Source organism: Propithecus coquereli, unplaced genomic scaffold (assembly GCF_000956105.1).
Source record: "Propithecus coquereli isolate 6110/MARCELLA unplaced genomic scaffold, Pcoq_1.0 Scaffold3, whole genome shotgun sequence".
Classification (NCBI taxonomy): Eukaryota; Metazoa; Chordata; class Mammalia; order Primates; family Indriidae; genus Propithecus; species Propithecus coquereli.
This window is the reverse complement of record NW_012148618.1, coordinates 14,224,512-14,247,703: the sequence shown is the minus strand read 5'-3', so window position 1 is coordinate 14,247,703 and position 23,192 is coordinate 14,224,512. Positions and strand designations below refer to the sequence as shown.

Here is a 23,192-nt window from a genome sequence, read left to right as displayed (position 1 = left end):
ATTCCAAATACGTCTTGTTTTCCTTCAAGACGCAATGCTCTCTGGGTCCTAATGGGCTGTGCAAACCTTTTTTCATGACTATTTTTCTACAACCTTCCCCAGGGCAGCTCTGTTCCTTCCTCATCCCAGTCTCAACACCAACACTGTCGGTGGATGCCCAGACCGAGCTGGCTTAGATTGAACTAGGTCCCAAGCCTTGACCGAGGTACAAACGGACAGATTCAAACAAAGCTTTGCCTTCCACATCACTCAGGAGTCTTCTCAGCTTAAAAAGGAGGCCACAGAAATAAATCCCTCAGCAAATTTTTTAAAGGCTTAAGCCAGAAGCTCCTTTCCTTAAGCTAAGATGCACCCGGAACAAGGGGAAATTTAAGAGGAGTGGGAGGAGGAGGAGGAGGAGGAAATGGCAGCCCCACCCAACTCAGGGATGGAAGGGAAGGTTCTAGTAGGATGACTGTAAATGCTCAGAGAGGCAATTAGATCTAGAATCTTAATGCTGACTAGTTGAAGGGCCTTGGCTGACAGGAGAAGGAGGGAGATGGATCGGGGTAAGTACTGGGAATTTATTCAACTTTTCTGAGGTGCTAAGTCAAGAGAGGAGAGAAGTTTGGAGAGGTTAGAGGGTGAACAGAAGAGACAGGAGAGCCTAAATTGATGGTTGCTGGTTGATTGTGTAATCTGGCTCCTTCCTCCCATTTCCCCACCTTCGCTTGGACCTTGGGGCAGAAATCATACAGCCATTCATTTTCTTTCCTGAAGCTGTGAACAATCTTTTCTTTAAAATCCTGGGGCTGGAATTGCTTTGAGAAGTCAGGGGAGGCCCACACCCCAGGTGCTCTTGGGTGCTTGGGAGGCATTTCTGTGGCTAACCCTGGAGCTGTGGGAGGACACCTCTCAGCTCCTAGACCTTTCTCTTACCCAGCTTCTCCTCCAGCTCCCAGCTCCCAATTGGGAGTTGCAGCTCCTGTCTCTGAGCTTAGGTCCCTTTTTTGACTGTCCTAGAGCCCCTGCCACTCCTGCTGGGAGTGAGGAAACAGGCTTCCACAGGCTGGGACATCTGGCTGACTTGGGGATTGCTGGAAGAGGGCATTAAACATGGATCATCCATTTCTTAAAATGATATTCTAAACCGTATATCACAGAAGCTATTAGAAATTAGAGATGTGACTGGTTTTTTAGTACCAGCCAGAGTATAATAGAGAAGCCTCAAGAAGTTTGTGTGCTAGATTCCAGGGTATTTTTGTGGTAGATTCTAGGGTATCTTTTTTTCCTCGGTTATCCTTACCTGGAGTAAACCTAAAATGTTACATAATATTTTAAAATAGTATGCTTTAATTAAACAAGTAATACACAAAAATGTATGCTTGTTGTAAACAGTAAAAAATTCATACAGTAGAATTAAAAAAGTCCAAGTTCCCCTTTACATACATAGATACTCCCAACCCTGCTCCTTCCCGAGAAGAAACACCATTAACAATTTGATCAACTGTTTCCAAATAATACTAGAGTATACAAAACCATTTGTTTTATACAAATGAGATTACATAATACATATCATTTGATGACTTGCTTTTTAAAAAAACTTAACCATATATCTTAGAGATCTTTCTGTGTCAGTACATATTGATTTATCAAAAATTTGTAGTAACTATAGTTTTCCATTCTGGGCATATAAGCACAATTTATTTAACAAATTTATTAATTTGTTTAGTTTGTTACTATCCCTTATTTATGGACATTTTGATTGTTTCTAATATTTTGCTCTTATAAACAATGCTGCAATGGATATCTCTGTTGATATAAATTTGTATACATGTGTAAATATTTTTATATGAATGATTTCTAAAAGAAAAACTGTTGGATCAAAGGCAATATCTGCTTTAAGTTTTAATGAATATTAATTGATTTCCTCTAAAAAGTCTGTATGAATTTACACTCTCACCATCTCACCATTAGTATATGAAACAGCCCATTTTCACATATGCTCAACAAAATAGGTTATTGTTATTCTTTTAAATATTTTTGAATGGATCAAAGATGGATTTCATTGTGGGTTTAGTTTGCATTTCCATGATCATAGCAAGACTTCTTCATATTTATAGCAACTTTTATATGTTATGAATATTAAACCTTTCTTACACATGAAGCAAAAAATCTAATGATTTAACCTATGCAAACAACCTGGGAATACTTTTCTCTTGCCAGCAACTATTTGAATTGCTGGGTATTGTGTGCAAACTATCAAACAATATAGTTAATCATGTAGTCACCATCAAATGAAAATAATGTTTCAAGGAAACAACATAGTAGTAAGTGATTAACTAAATAATAACTCGGAGTCTAAGAAAATGCAGAGTAAGAAGACAGATCAGGTGGGTCCTGTAGCTGGTTCTGTCCTGACCTGCTGAGCCACCTTAGGGCTTTCACCCTCTTAGTCATCTTAGGATGAGGAGGTTGAGTTGGAGCTGTGGTTTTCGTTTTGTTCTTTGGACCCCTAGGGCTCTACAGAGAAGCCTGGGGATAGGCAGAACCCCTGCCTCATTCTTCCACCAGAGCAGCTCCTCTTAGGTTTGTTTATTATGCTTTGATTTGAAGAAAGCTTAATATTCACTGACTTGGAAAAAAAAGCTGGAAAACCTCCAGACTAGCACCACCAGCCAGAGGCTAAGAGCTGGGTTCTAGAGTCAAACTGTCTAGGTTTAAATGCCAATTTTGCCACTTACTAGCTAGGTGACACTGGGCAAGTTACTTAACCTCAGTGATCATCTTTCTACACATCCGGAACATGGGGTTGATAAAATCTCATTGCGTAGTTATAGGGATTGAAGGAGATAATGTACATAAAGCCAGGAGCTTAATAACAGTTAGTACATATTAGCTAGATATAAAACTCTTGTTGCAGGGCTAAGATATTCCCATGTTCTGAAATGGTTGGGGAGGATTTCATGGAGGAGGTGGATGCTGAGTTTTGCTTGAAGAACAGGTACAATGGAGACACAAAGAGATTGAGGAAGGGGCAGGGGCCATCCAGAGGTGGAGCTGGGCATGCTCTATTTGAAGGCCACCATACAAGTGACACAGAGTTTATGGGCTATTCGGAGATAAGATTGGATGGATATGCTGGCTATGCTTGAATATGGATATGAATAATGCTTGGCTAAGCATTATGGGCTATTGAGAGATAAGATTGGATGGATATGTTGGGACCGCACTTTGAATGCTTGGCTAAGGAATTTGGACTTGAATTTTTAAGTAAGAAGACATTTTTATTCTTACACGCTTAAAGAGGCACAGAATACTGCAGTTAATCTCATTTTACAGGAATCTCGTCATATGCTCTCACACAGATTGTACCTTTTCACATTTTTTAAAAGAGAAAAAATGAAAAAGAATGAAATATTTGTGAAAGTCCCCAAATCGACAGCAATAACGAGAAGTGGAAAAAGAAAAGAAGCTGGAATAAATGCAGGAACAAAGGCAGGAAAAGGGAAGGAGCTGAGTCCATCTGCCATTTGGCAGCAGGTGCCAATCCTCTCTGCCTGCTGCTGGGGAATATCTCACCCTTTGCTGTCTCCACCTGGTGTTTTCCACCCTTCGCCCCCCGCCCGACTGCCTAAGACCTTATGGCAGACCTCACTCCTTTAACTTACCCTGTCTGCATCCACACTAGCTGGGGCCTTAGGAAGCCCAGCAATTCAAGCAATTTCAACAAGTAAAATTTATTAGCCTGTCACATGCCCAGGGATGCTGGTCCCTTGCACAAGTAGGTGGTCCCTTTTTTCCTCTTACCAACATCTGTGTTTATGTCCTCATCTCCTCGTTAGCCTTTGGCCCAGATCATTTCGACAGAGCTTCCACTGCCCTTCCCACCCTTGTCTTTTTTCCCTGCGGTCTGGGCTAAATACCACAGCCGGATTAATCCTGAAGTACAGCTTTGATCCTGCCACTCCTGCTCAAAAACCTGCCTTTAATCAAATTAACACATTCCCCTAAATACAAAAAGAATACACGATCAAAGCAAAAGCTTGGAAAACACCAAAAAACTTAAAAACTTCCCCTAATTTCACCACCTAAAGATAATCTGTAACCTACTGATTTTTAGTCTTTTTTATTTTTCTTTTCACTATCTCATGGATTATCTCCCCATATTCTTTGTTCTTTTTTGTTGTTGCTGTTGGCGTCCTCTTTGTTGGCTACATCAGATGACGGGAATAAAGTTGATGTAGCCAACTCTTATTGTAGGACATTGGGTTACCTTGAAATCCTTATGTGTCCATTTTTGCACACAAATGATGATTTTCTTAGAAAAAATTCCTACAAGTATTTGTATTTTCAGATTTTCTTATATTTTGTGATAAACACTGGTAAATTGCCCTTAGAAAGATGTTAACATTTTATCCTCCCATCAGGGGTAGATCTACCCATTACTACTGAACAAAGCAGCAGCATCTTGGCCTGGGGTCAAGCCCCTCCTCGTCCTGGCCCTGTTGCCCTCACAGGCTTTGCCCCCAGTTCCCCTACAGCCCCACTGCCCTCCGGCTGGGCTACTCTCCTGGGACTTCATGCACACGTGCATTGATCCATCCAGCAAACATCGCCACCAGGGAAGGCAGGAGACTGTGAAGGTTCAGGGGCAGGCACTGGAGCCAGCCTACCTGGGTTTAACTCCCAGCTTTGCCCAGCACCTTCCTGCATGTCAGGAACAGTATTTACACCCCCATTTCAGAGTGGTTGTGAGAACATAAATGATTTCAGAGATGTAAAATGCTCTAAATGGTGCCTGGAATATAGTAAGTATTCCATGAACTTTAGCCATTGTTATCTGCAATTAGGTACCATGCTCCATGCTAGGCATGGGGGATCCATGCTAGGGAAGATGGCCAAGGTCTCTGCTTTTGTGGAACTAATTCTAGATACTAAGTGCTCTGCAGAAAATAAAGAGGGTGTTGTGACAGCAAGTGATCAGGGGGCAGGAGGTAGAGCATCATATTCAGTGGGCAAAGAAAGCCCCTGTGCAGTGGTTACCTCTGAGCCAAGACCTGAGTGGAGAGATGGAACCAGGCATGAAAGCATGGCTGTGTCAGGGTTGGTCTCTCACAGGACAGGAGCTTCGCAACTCATCGCAGACAGATGACTGTTTTTAGTGTCTCCTTTTTTTTTAAGGGCTGATAATACATTGGGATATATTTTGATCGTTTTATACCTTTGTCTTTGTAGTAGTCAAATAAGCGCCAGGAGTCTTGTGGCTGGGGCTTACCTCTCTTCTTAACTCGTGTCATTAACTCAGTGGGACGATGGCCAAGTCAAGAAGGCCGTGTGGGTGCTGACATGTTTTTACTAATTTATTCTGCTTGATTTCCTGCTTTGTGGAACCTCTTCCTGATCCTCTTGGCTTTCCTTTCCTGCTCCCTTAAAAGCCCTTCCTTTTGTTGTTTTAAGTCATTGTCTCCTTGACATGAAAAGCACTTCGGTGAACCAAATGCATAATTATATTGAGTGGAATGAAAAAGGAAACCTGAGTGTCCCATGGAGAATGAGTTTCTCCATGCACTGCAACCTTGGGCATCTAGAGAGGAGGACATCTTCCTGCTTCCTCTTCTCCTTTCTTCCCCAAATGAGAGAAGCCTGGGTAAAGGGAAAATAGGGTTGGCTGCCTTAGGAACTATGCTTTGAGCTGTGAACCACAGCTGGGAAAAGGCTGCTCTGCTGTGGCCTCTTCCGTCCTGTGGAGGGAGGAAGGGCTCCTGTGTGCTCTTTACTGCCTCTTTTGGGTCTATGACCTTTCAGGGTGGGAAGGCCACCAGAGTTATGCATGGGACGGAGAGGCTTTCTGTGAAGGCTCAGTGGTCCTGGTATGAAAATTTCAGGCTCTTCAGAAACAAATAAGATGCAACCAGTTTCCAACAGGATCTAGGCCAGCTGCTTTCAAACTTTGACCATGACCCACGATTTACATCATGACCCAGCTACACATAAAATTATCTTTGTTCTTCCTCTGCATGATGCATTGTGATATTTTCCATTCTATTCTATTTTTCTTAGTATTTGCCACCTATCTCTAAATTGATTCCACAGACTACCGAATGGGTTAGATCTGAAGTTTAAAAAATGCTGTTAAATAACTCAAAGGCATTTTAGATCTTTTCTGAATTTTCTGGTTCCAATAACATATCTATTTAAGTACCCAAATTACATCAAGAGGCTTAAAAACTTTTTACCATTTGATCCGGTAATTTACCTTTCATGAATCTACCCCAGGAAAGATTGTTATTAGGAGGGGGATCAAGGGGCCATCGGGCACAGTCTGTTTTCAGCCAGACATTTGATAAATTTATGGGAAAGATGAAAATATGAAAGCTGAATTTGATTTTAGACTGTGAAGGAAATTCAAAAATACCTAATTCAACTTCTTAATTCAAAGAATTAGATGTAGTCACAGCTGTTGAACAGCTACACCCAAAGAGTATTTCTTAACAGCTCAGTGTAAACCTGGAGGAAAGCTCTTGCTCCACTGGCCTCCAACTTAAGCCTTGATGCTTAGAACCATCTTATTATCAATTACTCGGATGAAGACATGGAAGACAGTTTAGCCAGTCTACAGACAGCAAGGTAAAGCATTTGGGTCAAAGAATTAAGATCCAGACAGGTAGGAAAGATGCAAAAACATAAATAACTTATGTGGCCATTCAAAATGCAAATGGTACAAAACCAGGACAGGAGCAAACATGAGGTTCTCCTCTGGGGTGCTGTTTAGCAGTTTTCCTGGCCTTTACCCAGTAGATGTCAGGACCAGCCTCTTCCCCAAGTCAAAAAAGGTTTCCAGACATTGCTCAATGTCCTTCTGGGGACAAATTTTCCCTGTTGAGAACCACTGAGATAAACTGATGTACTACTAGGCAAAAGACCTAATGGATTTTTGTTGACAGTAGATGTGATATAAACATTGCCAGCAAAAGTAGCAAAGCAATGCAATCTGAGGTGGCATTAATACTACTGTTAATACTAACTGATCATTACTGAGTGCTTACTCTGAACCTGGCACAATGCCAAGGCCTTTATATGTGTACCCTCATCACTTAATGCCCCACAAACCTTATGCGGTAGCAGTGCAATTGTCTCCATTTTTCAGAAGAGGACACTAATGTCTAGGGACGTTAAGTAACTAGCTCGAGGTCTCACAGGCAAGGTGGTCACTCCAGAGCCTGCACACTTGCCCACTGTGCCATGAGAGTTTTATAACCATCCACTAGGTGTACACATACGGTGGCGCCCCATGAAGCAGCCAATGCCCTCCTCACAGACCTGGAACATGGCTGAGAAGCAAGAAATAACTTACAAGCAACTATCCTAAAGCAGGACTTGCCCTGTAGCGGAGGTCCCAGCCTCTAGTCAGCTCGTTGTCATAATTAATGTAAAATTCTGGTATGTTTATTCTTATATCAGCAGCATAATAGAGTGACTCTTAGAAGGATATCAACAAAAGTGGTTAAGAGCATGTGGTGGCACTTTAAGGGTTAAATTTCAGTTATCTGGAATCATTTTGCTTTTGGGGACCTGAATCCTTGAGCTCTGTGGCTCCAGGTGCAGAAGACACCAGGATCAACTTTCCCCTCCCCAGCCAGAACCTGCTGAATTGCCCCCTGAGGCTGAGGCATGAAATGAGGGGGCAGGGTGGCAGAAGGCCTAAAAACTGGACAGGAATCTTACCTAAGTCAGGGCCAGGTGGCACAGAAATGACTGAGAAGTGTCAGGGGACACATGAGCATAGGGAGTGGCAGCTGGGCAGTGACCTGTCCCCTTCCCTTCCCTAGTGGCCACCTTGGAGCTCAGGTCTGTGGACCTGCAGAGTCCCAGGAACAACAAGGAGCACCACACGCAGGAGATGGGCCTGAAGCGGCTCATCCTGCGCCGCGGCCAGCTCTTCACCCTGCAGCTGGGCTTCAACAGACCCTTCCAGCCCCAGACTGACACCATCAGCTTCGTGGCTGAGACTGGTGAGTTCACCCTGCCCCAAGGCCCTGCAAGTTCCCTCAAAATGGGAGTGTTAGCAAAGTCCACCTGCAGGGCCCCTGCCTCTCCCTCTGAGACACCCTCCCCTCTGTTCTCCTGGGAGCACCCAGGACCCTCATGCTCAGGACCCTGTAGTGCTGTTAAGGGAAGATCTGGCCAAGTCAGCACACAGAAGTAGTGGCAATAACAGCCAACTTTTAAATACACAACAAGCACTGTGCTAAAACTGCACATACGTTATCTCATTTAATCCCCATGACAAGACTTTCAGGTGGGTACTGTTACAATCCCCATTTTATAGCTAAAAAAACTAAGGCCCAGAGATGTTAGTTTGTTCAAGGACACCCAATGGCAGTAAAAAGGCAAAAGGATTAGCAAGTAGTGGGAGATGGGAGGGTCCTTTCAGGCCCCCTGGGATCATATACCACATAGATTTTTGAGCCTCACTTTGGGATCATTCTCTCCTACACAGGACCTGAGCCCTCAGAGCTGCTGGGGACCCAGGCCACATTCTTACTCACCCAGACCCAGCATGGGAATGTCTGGAGTGCTTCTGACTTCACCATTGACTCCAACTCTCTCCAAGTCTCCCTTTTCACACCAGCCAATGCAGTCATTGGCCCTTACACTCTGAAGATAGAGATTTCTCAGGGCCAAGGTCACGGTGTAACTTACCCTCTGGGGACTTTCATCCTGCTTTTTAACCCTTGGAGTGCAGGTAGGACTTGCTCACAAGTTGTAATGCTGACCTGATCCATTGGGAAGGCTCCGTGAGGTTCCTTGGGGAAAACCCAGAAGATAAATCGCTGCATGTAATAAATGTATTACCATGTGCTCTCACTAAGAATCATCTTTACAAAGAATTTTAACACTATGATGAAAATATTCATGGTGTGACATTAAGTGAAATAGCTCAGGAAGTAGAACATGGTGATCCTAACTGTGTTAAATATATGTACATAGAAAGAGAGCGGCCAGAACACACAATGTAATGGTGGGTGTCCTGAGTAGTGGGAAGGAGTGATTTTCATTTTCTTCCTTCTGTCCATCCATATTTTTTGAATCTCTACAATAAGCTTGTCACTTTTACAATCAGGAAAAGATAATCTTTTTTTGAGACAGTGTCTCACTTTGTCACCCGGGCTAGAGTGCAGTGGCATCATCATAGCACATTGCAACCTCAAACTCCTGGGCTTGAGCAATCCTCCTGCCTCAGCCTCCCAAGTAGCTGGGACTACAGGCACATGCCACTACACCTGGCTAATATTTCTATTTTTTGTAGACATGGGGTCTCGCTCTTGCTCAGGCTGGTCTCTAACTTCTGGCCTCCTAGAGTGCTGGGATTACAGGTGTGAGCCACTGCACCCAGCCAAGATAATCATTTCTTAAAGTATAGATTATATTGCTGGCCTCTAGAAAAGCACATATTAGACTTTTAAGGGGGTCCAGTCTTAATTTCTGTTGCCATCAACCCACTGACTGCTCCTCCTGTCTTCCAGAAAGATACTGTCATTACTGGTTTTTAATTTTATTACTCTATTTTCTGGTTGGGGTTTTTCCCCATGCACTACTCTTAACTGCTCAGAGGACGATGTCTACCTGCCAAGTGAAATACTGCTGCAGGAGTATATCATGAGGGATTATGGCTTTGTCTACAAGGGTCATGAAAGATTCATCACCTCCTGGCCCTGGAACTTCGGGCAGGTAACACTGTCACCTGGATGTGGGCCTGGGGTGGGCTCGTTAAGGCTGGTCCAAGACAACTCTGTTGGATCATGAAGGGCTGCTGACAGGGGCCGGGTGTGAAGTGCTGGGCCAACTTTCCTTCCAGTGAGAGGGGGGAGGAAGGATGGGGAGAGGCCTTTCCTCTTTAGTTTTTAATATTTTATTATGAAAAGCTTAAAGCATAATAAAAGTAAACAGGCTGCTGTAATGAATCTCCATGGACCCATCTCTCAGCTTCAATAGTGATCAGTTTATGGTGAGTCTTATTTCCTCTACCCCAGGGATTTGTAAACCATAGCCCATGGGCCAGATGGGGCCTACTATCTGCTTTTGTATGGCCCACAAGCTAAGGATAGTTTTCACATTTTAAAATAGTTGAAAAGGAATTATGAAAGAACCGTATTTTGTGACATGTGAAAATTATATGAAATTTAAATTGTGGTGTCCATAAATAACATTTAATGGAACACAGCCATGTTCATTTGTTTAGAAGTGTCTGTGGCTGCTTTCATGCTACAACAGCAGAACTGAGCTGTTGAGACAGAGACCCTGTGGTCTGCAAGGGCTAAAATATTTATTCTCTGGTCCTTGGCGAAAAAGCTTGCCCATACCTGGTCTATACTCCTCCGTCCCCCTACCTCACCACTGGCTTTTTGGGAAGCAAATTACATATCATTTAATGCAGTAATACTTCAGAACATAGCTCTGAAAGATAACTCTTTCTGAAGAACTTAACCACAATACATGATCATAACTGGAAAACAATGAACAGTGATCCCTTAATAACATCAAACATCCAGTCCATGTACAGAGGAGGACTTTGGCTCCGGGCAACCTTTCCACTATCAGTCATGGCAGGTGTAGTTTCTCTTTCCCCCACTGCCATCTCAGTCCTGTCCCCAAACTCCAGGAGGGAACAGTTGGGGGAAGCGGGGAGCCTCGCTGAGGAAGATCACATTTTCTCCATTCTCCAACTGTGGCAACTTGTGACATTTTTTAAGACAGAGATGAATACCCGTGCATTTGGCAGCCAAAAGGGCTGTGCACATGTCATGAACATGTGCTGTAAATGTGTGTCAGGAGCCTACCCTGCCCTCTCCAGGGCCCACAGCGTCTACTCTGAGCCCCTCTACCTAATCTTGAGACTCTCCACCATCTTTTTTTTTTTTTTTTTGAGACAGAGTCTCACTCTCTCGCCTGGGCTAGAGTGCCGTGGCATTAGCCCAGCTCACAGCAACCTCAAACTCCTGGGCTCAAGCAATCCTCCTGCCTCAGCCTCCCGAGTAGCTGGGACTACAGGCATGCGCCACCATGCCTGGCTAATTTTTTCTATTTTTAGTAGAGACGGGGTCTCGCTCTTGCTCAGGCTGGTTTCGAACTCCTGAGCTCAAGCAATCCTCCCACCTTGGCCTCCCAGAGTGCTAGGATTACAGGCCTGAGTCACCACACCCGGCCACCACCGTCTTTTCTCTCTCCTCAAATGCCTGGCCCCACACCTAGCCCTATACTTATCTGATCTTTTTCTGTCCCCACAAGTCCTCCATATAGGAGATTAAGTCCTTGGTACTCACCGTGCTCAAAGGCCTCAGGTAAATGTCCCCACTCTCCTCTCTTCCTGTCTGTCCCATCCTTCACAGTCCCTTGGCTCCAAAGCCTTCTCTGATCTCTTCAGCCAACAGGGATCTCCCACTCTCTGAATTCTGTCTGTATTTTCCATCAGAGCCACATGGTTTAGTTGTCCAGAATTCTGAATCTAACACATTCCCAAGTGGATTTATAAGCTCTTTGAAGGCAGGACCTTGTCTTATATTTAGCCCCTCCTCCACCTCCCCACATACACATCATCCCTAAAAGTCTATTAGTGACTTGAAATTTCAGAATTCTAGACATTTTTGCTCTTCTCTTTTATCTCTCTTGAAATCATTTGGAAGTTTGAAGAGGACATCATAGATATCTGCTTTGAGATCTTGAACAAGAGCCTGTACTACCTAGAGAACCCATCCAAAGACTATTCGCAGCGGAACGACGTGGTATATGTGTGCAGGGTGGTGAGCGCTATGGTGAGGACGGAAGCTCCCTGCCCTGAGAACAGTCTGTGCTTCCCAGGCACTGTGGGAACCCACCTGTCTGTCCTTTGCAGATCAACAGCAACGACGACAGTGGCGTGCTGCAGGGGAACTGGGGCGAGGACTACTCCCGAGGGGTGAGCCCGCTGGAGTGGAATGGCAGCGTGGCCATCCTGCGGCAGTGGTCGGCCAGGGGCGGGCAGCCCGTGAAGTACGGGCAGTGCTGGGTCTTTGCATCTGTTATGTGCACCGGTGAGTGAAGACACTCACAAGTCCTTATGATAACCCTTTGAGGTCAGGCTGTGATGGTCTCCATTCAGATAAGTTAACCGTGGCTGGCCCATGGCCCCATAGCTAGGGACTGGTGGGCCCCTGCGCTCCTAGCCAGCTCATTGTGCAGTCTCCAGGAATCCTGCACGTTTACATTTACTGATGGAGAGTCAACCTGTTATAAGGGTCGCCCGGATAGAGGAGCTTGTGGTCCTAAAGCAGAGGCCAAACAGCTTCTTTCTGCCACCTGCTCAGGCTTCTCAGCTCAAGGTGAGCCTGGAGGCAGGTGCGAGCAGATGGTCTGAGACACCCTGACCTCCCAAATGCTTCTCTGAGATTCTTGACAAGTTATAAGTAGAGATGTGACACTTTGCTAACTGCCCTTAAGAAGCATGAATGTTTTATGCATTATCAGTTATTTACAGTTCAGAGAAAAGTTGTTGATCTGTGAAAATGAGGGCAAGAGGGAGAGTACTGAGGTACCTGCCTGTCTCCCTTTGCAAGGCCAGAACGCCTCACACAGGGTGCCTGTCACACTATGGAGGAGGATAAACTTTTGCTGAACTAACAGGTTGACTCTGAGTTGGAGAAGGAGGGAGCACAGAATGGGGAGGACAGAGACAGGCACCAAAGACAAAGTTCTAGACTTTTCTGAGAGGGGCCACATAACCTGGCAGTTATGTATAGGTGCTGCAGACAGAGAAGAGGTTTAAATCTGAGCATTGCAATCAAGTGACCTCACTTTGCTCATTTGTGAAATCGGGCTGAGACTACTCTGGCCCTTAGTTTTCCCTATTTTGCCTTGGGCTGGGAAGTCCCCAGACAGTGGCCAGGTAGGTGTTATGGAGGAGGCCTGGGATGAGTGGGAGGATGAGGTCCATGACCTTGCTCCACCTCCTCGCTCCCAGGCCCTTGAGTTCTGGGGCCACTGAGCCCTGGGAAATTGGCTCCAGGCAAGCTGCCTATGGCCACTTGCAGCCCAGGTCCAGCTTCTGCACCTACTAAAGATTTGTGATGAGCCCAGGAGCTGAGCTGAGTGGACAGGTGACTGCAGGAAGGTGGCCCTCTTGGGAGCTATTCAGTGAATCAAAAGATTGGTTACTCTCAATAGTCCTTTTGCTTTTCAAAGCATTGTAATCCTCCCAGCAGCCTCAGTGGGGGCTGCCTGTTCTTCCTGGGAAGGAGATGGGTGAAATAAACCTCTCTTTGAACTCCCTGCCGCACTGGCAGAAGTGGGAACCTAAGTACCCAAGGTCATACTTGGCTCTTGGCTTAATTTCATCTGGCTCTGGGCACGGAGGTGTTGGGGAGGGGGGCAGTTATGTCTGCTTTGTGGGACTAGCTCTGTGAAATCTTAACTCAGCTTTGAAAAGCCTTAGTAGCACTATCCTAAAAAGCCACAAGGGGGAGCTGCTGCCTTATTAAAGATGATCGCTGCCACTGGTATGTGGTTTCCCCTTGTCTCTGATAATGTCTTCCTCTACAGTCTCTAGAAGTCGATCCTACCCTTCTATCAATTCTCTAATTTCTTTCTTGCTTCCCCCCCAACTCTTGTCTTTAAATAGAATTACAGATCCACAATTTCAGAACTGAAAATCATCTGGTCCCATTCCTCATTTTGTTATACACAAAGAAACTAAGGACCAGAGAAGTTACGCCACTTACCTCAAGACACACAGCTTCTCATTTGAAACTGGCCACAGCATAGGGCTAAAGTTTTTAAAATTTTCTTTCTAATTATCAAAATTTTTCAGTTCTCTGTTTTTAACTTGGAAAGCTGCTGCCAAGTGGGAAAAGCCCTAAATGATAAATTGAGTTGTTAACTGTTGTTTTAAATGATCCTCAAATTACTTCTTTCTCCTTGGGGGATGGAGACCATTGATGGGGCACATGGGCAGCAGGGTTTTGGGTTCAGGTGCAGTGCTCTGGGAATAAAGAAGTTACAGGTGTAAATCTGCAAGAATCTTGGCTTCTTTCTCTACCTTAAGTTAGAAATTATGCATGGAAAACCAATAATTCTGCTTGAGATGAACTCAGTGATTCTCTGTTCTTTTTTTCTCTTTAGTAATGAGATGCTTAGGTGTTCCAACTCGTGTCATTTCCAACTTCCGTTCTGCACACAATGTGGATAGGAACTTGACCATCGACACCTACTATGACCAAAATGCAGAGATGCTGCCAACTCAGAAACAAGACAAAATATGGTGAGGGGTTTTGTCTTGAACAGATCTATCTATCCCAGACAGGGCAGGAAAACTTTGACCTGGATCTCTCTGGCTGTTGAAGCAATATTGCCCTGTGCGTAGCTGCTGACGCTTGGAGGATAATGCCCAACCCAGTAGGTGGTTCTGGCTAATTAGATCATCAAGTCAAATTCCCTTCAGAGGTAGAAGACAATGTCATAACATTCTGAAGCCTTGACCAGTAATTTGCTGTGTGTCTTCTGAACACTGACCTCAAAAATCTTTACTCATCTTACTGTTCCTTCTCTGAGTCTTTCTGTTTGTACCAATCTGTTTCCCTGTCTGGGCCAGGGCTGGGCCTTGCTGCCTCCGTAGTCCTCCTCTAGTCACTGGTGCCTTCTCCCTCCCCCGCCTCACTCCCTCTCTCCATGCCTCTGTATGTGTGTGCATCTCCGCTCTCTTTCCCTGGTTCCTTTCTCCTTCTCTGCTCTACCCCAAATCCAAATCTGGTTTCCTGTTTTTCCTCGTCCAGCTGGTTTCCAGGTGAGACTCTTTGAGTTGCATGAGAATTAGCCGGTGTCCTTGGAGCCCCCCCCGTCCTTGTTCTGAGCTTCAGTGTCCTTGTCTGTAAGAGAAAGATAGTGTCTACTTCACAGGGTTGTTAGCGCAAAATGAGAGAAAGGCAGGTGAGCAGGGGTTTTCAACCTCGGATCCACAGATATACTCCTAGAGGGCTGACTCATCTCTGATTCAAGAAGCAGTGGTAGATGTAAGAAGGATATAGCACCCATGTAGAATTCTGCCTGGGAATGTACAGCCTGAATCTAATCATGAGGACACATCACACAAGCATCAAAGGGGCCCTCACTGGTATAAATACATACATACATACTGTTTTAAATGTCAGTGTAACAAAATGAAGAAAGGCTGAGGAACTGTTCCAAGATCAAAGGAGACTAAAGATACTGAACAACTAAATGCAGTGTGTGATCCTAGACTGAATCCTGTACTGGGTGGGACAAGAATGCTATAAAGGACACTATTAGGTCAACTGGCGAGATTGAAATACAGACAGTAAATAGATAAAAGTATTATATCAATATTAAATCTGCTAATGATGATTAACTGTGCAGTAGTTATGTGAGAGAAGATCCTTATTCTTAGGAAATACACACTGAAGTATATGTATATGTCCATATATCCATATTGAGAGAAAGTAAATGAGGCAAAACGTTGACAATAGATGAATTGTGTATATTCTTTGTACTATTCTTGCAACCTTAAGCTTGAAATTACTTCCTAATAAAAAGTAAAAAAAAAGAAACAATTCTGTAAATCCCTCTGTGTGGTGTCTGGCACCTGGCAAAACCTCAGCTAATGTGAAGCCTTGCCTCCTTACTCCCTTCTGCAGGAACTTCCACGTCTGGAATGAGTGCTGGATGATCCGGAAAGATCTCCCGCCAGGATACAATGGGTGGCAGGTTCTGGACCCCACTCCCCAGCAGACCAGCAGCGGTGAGTGTGGGCCACTGTGGCAGGGCGCGGACTCCGTGGGGAGGCCTATAGGGTGACTTACCATGTGAGCAGTAGGCCAGAGAGGAGCGGTGTCTTCCCACTTCAGTCCCTTCTGGAAGCCGTAGCAGAACAGCTTTGGATCAGGACTCTAACCCTGCCATCGACAGCGGGGTCAACTGGATAAGTCACGGGCCCTCGGTTGTTTCCTCACCTGTAAAGTGGGGAAGATGATAATTGCCACTCCACAGGGCGGCTGTGAGGGTTAGATGAATGAATGGGAACAAAAGTGCTTGGTAGACTGGAGGGCACCCCGCAGGTGAGAGTCAGCGGTGTCACTGTCCATGCCATTGCCCTACCTCCCCTTGCCACGACCAGCTGCCCCTGGCCCCCATGTCCCCAGCCATCTTCCAACTCCCGTTGCCTCCCCAGGGCTGTTCTGCTGCGGCCCTGCCTCTGTGAAGGCCATCAGGGAAGGGGAGGTCCACCTGGCCTATGACACCCCTTTTGTGTACGCGGAGGTGAATGCCGACGAAGTCATTTGGCTCTTCAGGAATAGCCAGGCTCAGGAAGTCCTGGTGCACAACACCAGCTCCATCGGGAAGAAGATCAGCACCAAGATGGTGGGGTCAGACCAGCGCCAGGACATCACCAGCTCCTACAAGTATCCAGAAGGTGCCTGGACGCTGGGGATTTGGGAGGGGGTTGGTATAACCTCCTCTGGGCCAGCTGGGGTGGCTCCAGGTCAAAACCATCACCATCTAATCACCTCGTCCTCACGGCAAACTCCCAGGGGTCTTTCCTGGACCCTGGGTATATAGCCATAAGGTAGGGTTACCAGACTTAGCAGATAAAATTCAGAGTGCCAGTGAAATTTGATTCCAGGTAAACAAATATATTTTATTAGTATACGAATGTCCCAAATGTTGCATGCCATACTTACGCTAGAAAGTATTCAAAAATTCAAATTTAACTGGGTATGATTTTTAATATAAGTATGTTCCAAATATTGCATGCAACATACTAAACTAAAAATTATTCATTGTTTATCTGAAATTAAATTTAATTGGATGTACTGTGTTTTATCTGGTAACTCTATCCCAGGGTCACATGCCATATCCCCATGTCCATGGTTGTAGGGGCAGCAGCAAGGGGAGAGGTGGGTGCTCAGGAGGGATGAGCCCCGGGCATCCCCATGGAGAGTGCTTGGTGGCTTCGGCCGCCTGAGTAGCAAGCAAGGCTCTGCTGTGTTCTAGCTGTGGAAGCCTGGACACAGCCTGCCATCCCTGTGCCTCCATTTCCTCACCTGCAAAATGGGATAACAGTACCTCAGAGGGCTGTTGTGGGGGTTAAATGAGTTGATGCGCAGAAAGGACTGGGCGCAGTGCCTCTGGCATGTAGTAGAAAAGTCCACAGTGGGGCGTAAGTGTGAGTTAAGCCTCAATATTGAGTTGCCCCCAAGGGCAAGAGATGAAGCTCTGTTTAAAAGGTCCAAACATATATTTTAGAATAAGGATGAGGATGCTGGAATTGGGGAGAGAAGCCTCTGGCTTCTATGATGATGACAGTGATGATGGTGGCAATATTAATGACAAAGAACACTGCTGAGTGCCTTCCTTCAGCAACTCCCTTAACCTAACTTTCCTTGGCAACTGTATGAGGGAAGCAGATATCATCCCTGGGTTATAGATGACGTGACTAAGCACTGAAATTGTGATAGGGGGAGGATTTGAACCTAGACCTGAGCAGCGCCACCAATGCCTGTGTTCTCAGCCAGGATACTGCACCCCTCCCTATGCTGTGCCCCCTCCCTATGCTGCGCCCCCTCACTGTGCTGTGCCCCCTCACTGTGCTGTGCTCTCTCACTGTGCTGTGCTCCCTCCCTGCACTGCTATTCCTATGGCTTCAGGATGGGGCTGAGAGTTGCTGAGTGGCTTGTTCCCTCAAGAATGTCTTTGGTCCTCTCCACTCTTCACCACTGCGGCCTTCCTGTCTCTCCTTTCCATCAGGATCCTCTGAGGAGCGATCTGTATTCATGAAGGCTTCCAGGAAAATGCTGGGCCCAAATAGAACCTCTTCATCCTTCCTGGATCTCTTGGGATCTGGGGGTTTTGAGGGTCATCCAGTGCGGCTGCAGCTTCACCTGGCCAGGACGCCTGAGTGGGGCCAGGACGTGCTGCTGATGCTGCGTGTCCAGAGGGTATCACACAGAGCCCACCTTCAGGGGCCCATCCGACTGGTGGTGCGCTTCTGTGCCCAGGCCCTGCTGCACGGGGGTGGCACCCGGGAGCCCCTGTGGAGGCACATGATGCAACTGAACCTGGACTTTGGGAAGGGTGAGTATGAGGCAGGCCTGAGAAGGCACCTCCTTGGGGGGAGCTTTGGGCCGTGAACAAAGCTGGGATGGCCCAGCCGGATCACGCAGAGACCCACCCCCCAACACATACACATTTCGGGCAGTGAAGCTGCCAACTGCTGTACTTCTGATGCCACCTACCACGTGAGACACAGTAGTGAGCCCTGGGGCACTCTGTGTAGGGTAAGCACACTGTCTGTCTGTCTGTCTCTCACATACACACAAATACTTTCACACACATAGATTCACACATGTATTATCTCTCATGTGAAAACTCTCCTTTTTCCTCTCTCACACATACACATTCTCTCCCTCTCTCTCTGACCCATTCCCTAGACTCAAGATGTTTTTCATCTGTGCTTAGAGACACAGTGGCCACTCCTGCTGCCCTACAACAATTACAGAAACAAGCTAACAGATGAAAAGCTGATCCGTGTGTCTGGCATCGCTGAGTTTGAAGAGACAGGGAGGTCCATGCTGGTCCTAAAAGATATCTCCCTGGAACCTCCCCACTTATCTATTGAGGTAGGCGTCTGGGCAGAGGCGGGGCCCCGGGGCTGTCTGACTCACCCAACCCAGGGGCTGGGTGTGCAGCAGCAAACAAAACGCTGTCCCTGCCTCAGACACACAAAATCGATGATACAGTGCAGTGCGGCGTGGTCTCCTGTGTTCTGCACAAAGTGCAGGGTGGGGCATGGAGGCTTCTCAGAGGAAGTGACATTTTGTGGCAATGCATAGGAAGGCACCGAATAGAGAAATGAGATAGACGTGAAGGCATTTTAAGTAAGGAAATAGCTTTGCAAAGGCAAAGAGACAAGAAAGGTAGTGACCAGGAGATGGAATAGAGCAGACAGATTGGAGAGAGAACATGAGGTCAAATTCTAAAGGTGACTGCTGATAAGATGGGGGTGACAAGAAAGAAGGAAACAAAGGAAAGTGAGCTCAGATTTTGAGTTCAGATGCACGAGTGGCTGGTGTGGCCATTACATAAGACAGGAATTTCGGGTGGAAGAGAGGTACATGGAGGAAGGCTTGTTTGTTCCCCATCTCCTATTACCAGGGGTTTCCTTCCCTGAAGCCTCAGCTCCCCCGCTTTCCCTCCCACTACGAAAGACTTGCCCACTACCTTCGCCAACAGCATGCCCCATCTCCACCCCTAATGAGAACTGGGCAGCTCTGTTATCATAAATCAGCTGGCCCACACTGTGGTTTCCACCTGGGCACGCTGTCAGGTTGTCGAGCCAGCTGCTGCCAGGCATCCTCCATGGTGGGGCACGCAGTGGGCAGAATTGCAAGTGCAGACACACTCACCCGAAGCAGAGCCCTGGGATCCAGGTGCCAAGTAGCTTGTTAATTGGTCCCTGTCACTAAAGGACCTATGGATGATTGTGTGACTATGCTGGCTTCCACAGTTATTATTATCTTTTCTTTTTTTAAATTTCAAAATATTAAAGGGGTACAAGTGTTTTTGTTACATGGATGAATTGTATAATGCTGAAGTCAGGGCTTTTGGTGTGCCCGTCACCAGAGTAGTGTACATTGTACCCAACAGGTAAGTTTTTATCCCTCACCCCCTCTCCCCCTCCCCACTTCTTGGTTTCCGATGTCCTTTACACCACTTTATGACCATGTGTACCCATTATTTAGTTCCCACTTATTAATGAGAACACGTGGTGTTTGTTTTTCCATTTATGAGATACTTAGGATAATGGTCTCCAGTTGCATCCAACTTGCTGCAAAAGACATTGTTTCATTCCTTTTTATGACTGAGTAGTATTCCATGGTATTTATATACCATATTTTCTTTATCTACTCATCAATTGATGGGCATTTAGGTTGATGCCACATTTTTGCAATTGTGAATTGTGCTGTAATAAACATTTGGGTACAAGTGTCTTTTTGATAAAATGACTTCTTTTCCTTTGGGTAGATACCCAGTAGGAAGATTGCTGGATCAAATGGTAGTTCTACTTTTAGTTCTTTGAAGAATCTCCATACTGTTTTCCATAGAGGTGGCACTGATTTGCAGTCCCACCAACAGTGTATACACTTTCCTTTCTCTGCTTCCATGCCAGCATCTATTTATTTTTTTTAATAATGGCCATTCTAACAGGGGTAATGTAGTATCTCATTGTGGTTTTAATTTGCATTTCTCTGATGATTAGTGACTTTTTTCATATGATTGTTGGTCATCTGTCTATCTTCTTTTGAAAAACTTCTATTCATGTCTTTTGCCTACTTTTTAATGGGGTTATTTCATTTTTTCTTGCTGATTTGTTTGAGTTCTTTGTAGATTCTGGATATCAGTCATTTGTCAAATGTATAGTTTATGAACATTTTCTCCCATTCTGCAGGTTGTCTACATACTCCATTGATTATTTCCCTTGCTGTGCAGAAGCCTTTTCATTTAATTAAATCCCATTTATTTATTTTTGTTGTTGCTGTATTTGCTATTGGGGTAGTAGTCATAAATTCTTTGCCTAGGCTGATGTCCAGAAGAGTTTTTTCTGTTTTTTTCTAAAAGTTTTATGGTCTCAGGTCTTACATTTAAATCTTTAGTCCCCAGTTATTTTAACCCGCTCTACTTTGACACCCTCATTAAGGCACATGGGACTTTGTTCTTTTGTTTGAATCCCAGGTAAGTCAGGGTGTGTACCTCCTTCTCCTTGGATCTCTGGCCATGCCAGAACACGTCCCTAGTATGATCTGGGTGGTCAGAGCTCGTTTCAATTCAACACACATTTACCAATGTCCATCATTTGGCTGGCACTGTGCTAGGCACAGGGAATCCAGAAGCGAGCAGGACAGAATCCCTGCCTCCTGCTCACAGGCCATGGCTATGCTGCCCCATGACACAGACCTCACAAGTGAGGCACTGAACACACTTCTGTGATGTATACGAAGACATAGCAGTGTGGGGGAAAGATCTTGGTCTAGGGTCTGGGACACCTGGGTCAAGTCCTGGCTCTGCCATTGTTTCCTCACTGATGAAGCAAAAGGGTGAAATGACATCACTGATCGCATATGGCTGGCACACATGACACCACTTTCTTATCCTATGCCTGTGTCAGACATTACTAATCAATCATGATTCTCTCACTGACTCTGGATTTGTTCTCAGGATCCTTTTTTTTTTTTTTTTTGAGACAGTCTCGCTCTGTTGCCCGGGCTGAGTGCCGTGGCGTCAGCCTAGCTCACAGCAACCTCAGACTCCTGGGCTCAAGCGATCCTCCTGCCTCAGCCTCCCGAGTAGCTGGGACTACAGGCATGTGCCACCATGCCCGGCTAATTTTTTCTATATATTTTTAGTTGTCCAGCTAAATTTCTTTCTATTTTTTTTAGTAGAGACGGGGTCTCGCTCTTGCTCAGGCTAGTCTCGAACTCCTGAGCTCAAACGATCCACCCGCCTCGGCCTCCCAGAGCGCTAAGATTATAGGCGTGAGCCACCACGCCCGGCCTGGTGGTGGCTTCTTGAAGTATTGTGACCTAAGATAGTCAGTATATGTGTTGTTGTTGTTGTTGTTTTGTTTTGTTTTTGAAACAGAGTCTCACTCTGTTGCCCTGAGTAGAGTGCCATGGTGTCAGCCTAGCTCACAGCAACCTCAAACTCCTGGGCTCAAGCAGTCCCACTGCCTCAGCCTCCCAAGTAGCTGGGACTACAGGTGTACACCACCATGCCTGGCTGCTTTTTCTGTTTTTAGTAGAGATAGGGTCTTGCTCTTGCTGAGGTTGATCTTGAACTCCTGACCTCAAGCGATCCTCCTGCCTCGGCCTCCCAGAGTGCTAGGATTACAGGCATAAGCCACCACACCCGGCCCAGTATATGTGTTAATATCAAATATCTCAGGTCATATTTTTCTCTCCCAACTGTAGCATCTTAGCTCTAAGTAGCAGTCCCTGGTGGTCACCAGAAGGATAGGGAGGCAGGTAACTGAATCGGAGTGCAGAAGTGAAGGCAGCAGCCCACAGTGTCTCCGTCTTCTCTCCACACAGGTGTCTGAGAGGGCTGAGGTGGGCAAGGCACTGAGAGTCCACATCACCCTCACCAACACCTTAACAGTGTCTCTGAGTAACTGCACGATGGTGTTGGAGGGAAGTGGCCTCATCGATGGGCAGATAGTAAATGAGTAAGTGACACCGCTCATCTACCTTGCTCATGCTGGTCTCTGATAAGGGGTACCTTGTGGGGTCCTACGACCCTCCTCAGTCTCCTGAAAGGTGCCTCCTGGCCCCCACTTTCCCACCCTCCTCAGCAAAAGTTGAGCTGGGTGGTGTTGGTGAGTGGGAGGTATGTACCCACCCAGAAGGGGAACAGAGCACCCACCCAAGTGGTGACCCCTCAAGGCTCTGACAGTCTCTTTTTGACTTTCAGCCTTGGGACTCTGATGGCTGAACACACCATCCAAATTCAACTGGATCTCTACCCCATCAAAGCTGGACCCCGTCAGCTACAAGTCCTCATCAGCAGCAACGAGGTCAAGGAGATCAAGGGCTACAAGGACATCCTGGTCGCCCCAGCTAGAGCTTCCTGAGCCTGCTGCCCCTGGTGGTCCCCAGCACCCCTGGCCCTGCCGTGCTCTTTCCTACTCCTGAATATGTTGTCCTTGCTCCACTTCTGTCCTCTTCCCAGACTGCCTGGGACTGAATGAAGCTTTCTTCGAACCACTGTGCACTCTGGGAAGAGACAATAAAGACGTCTTTGTTTATCACCCGTGTTCTCGCTCCTGTGCTGACAAGCCACTTACTGCTATTGGCTGGTCCTCTTGGCCTGGCTGCCAGCTGTGTGGCTGGGCCCTGCCTGCTCCTCCTATCCTCCCTCTCCTCCTTTAAGGGCCTCAACCACAAAACAAGCCCACCACCATGGCCTCTAAAGCAGCTTCTCGGGACTGCAGCATTCCAGGTTTCTCCATTTAAGTTGTCTTAGCGAGACTGCAGGCCTGAGGGGAGCAGCCCAGATGTGCTGGGGGACAGCGACTGCAGTGCCATGGCCACCGACTACCCAGAAGTTGCCCAGCAGGACTTCTCTGCTGCCACCTAGAGCATCCCAGGAGGGCTGGACAGCCACCTTTC

At 46.2% G+C, this 23,192-nt stretch overlaps 1 protein-coding gene across 1 annotated transcript; it reads left to right on the top strand.

Annotated features, from left to right (window-relative positions):
• Positions 1-533: 533 nt before the first annotated feature.
• Positions 534-22,827, top strand: TGM7 (transglutaminase 7). Its single transcript, XM_012649257.1, has 13 exons — positions 534-548; positions 7,812-7,994; positions 8,483-8,728; positions 9,596-9,714; positions 11,667-11,795; positions 11,876-12,053; positions 14,137-14,275; positions 15,666-15,769; positions 16,199-16,441; positions 17,776-18,102; positions 18,487-18,647; positions 22,116-22,249; positions 22,495-22,827. Exons 1-13 carry the CDS (start codon positions 539-541, stop codon positions 22,652-22,654), a joined length of 2,133 nt encoding a protein of 710 aa, XP_012504711.1. The 5' UTR covers positions 534-538; the 3' UTR covers positions 22,655-22,827.
• The last annotated feature ends 365 nt before the right edge of the window (positions 22,828-23,192 follow it).

Coding starts and splice junctions, on each gene's coding strand:
- TGM7 (XM_012649257.1), top strand. Junction 11,796..11,875: donor GCAGGGTGGTGAGCGCTATG/GTGAGGACGGAA, acceptor TGTCCTTTGCAG/ATCAACAGCAACGACGACAG. Junction 16,442..17,775: donor CTCCTACAAGTATCCAGAAG/GTGCCTGGACGC, acceptor CCTTTCCATCAG/GATCCTCTGAGGAGCGATCT.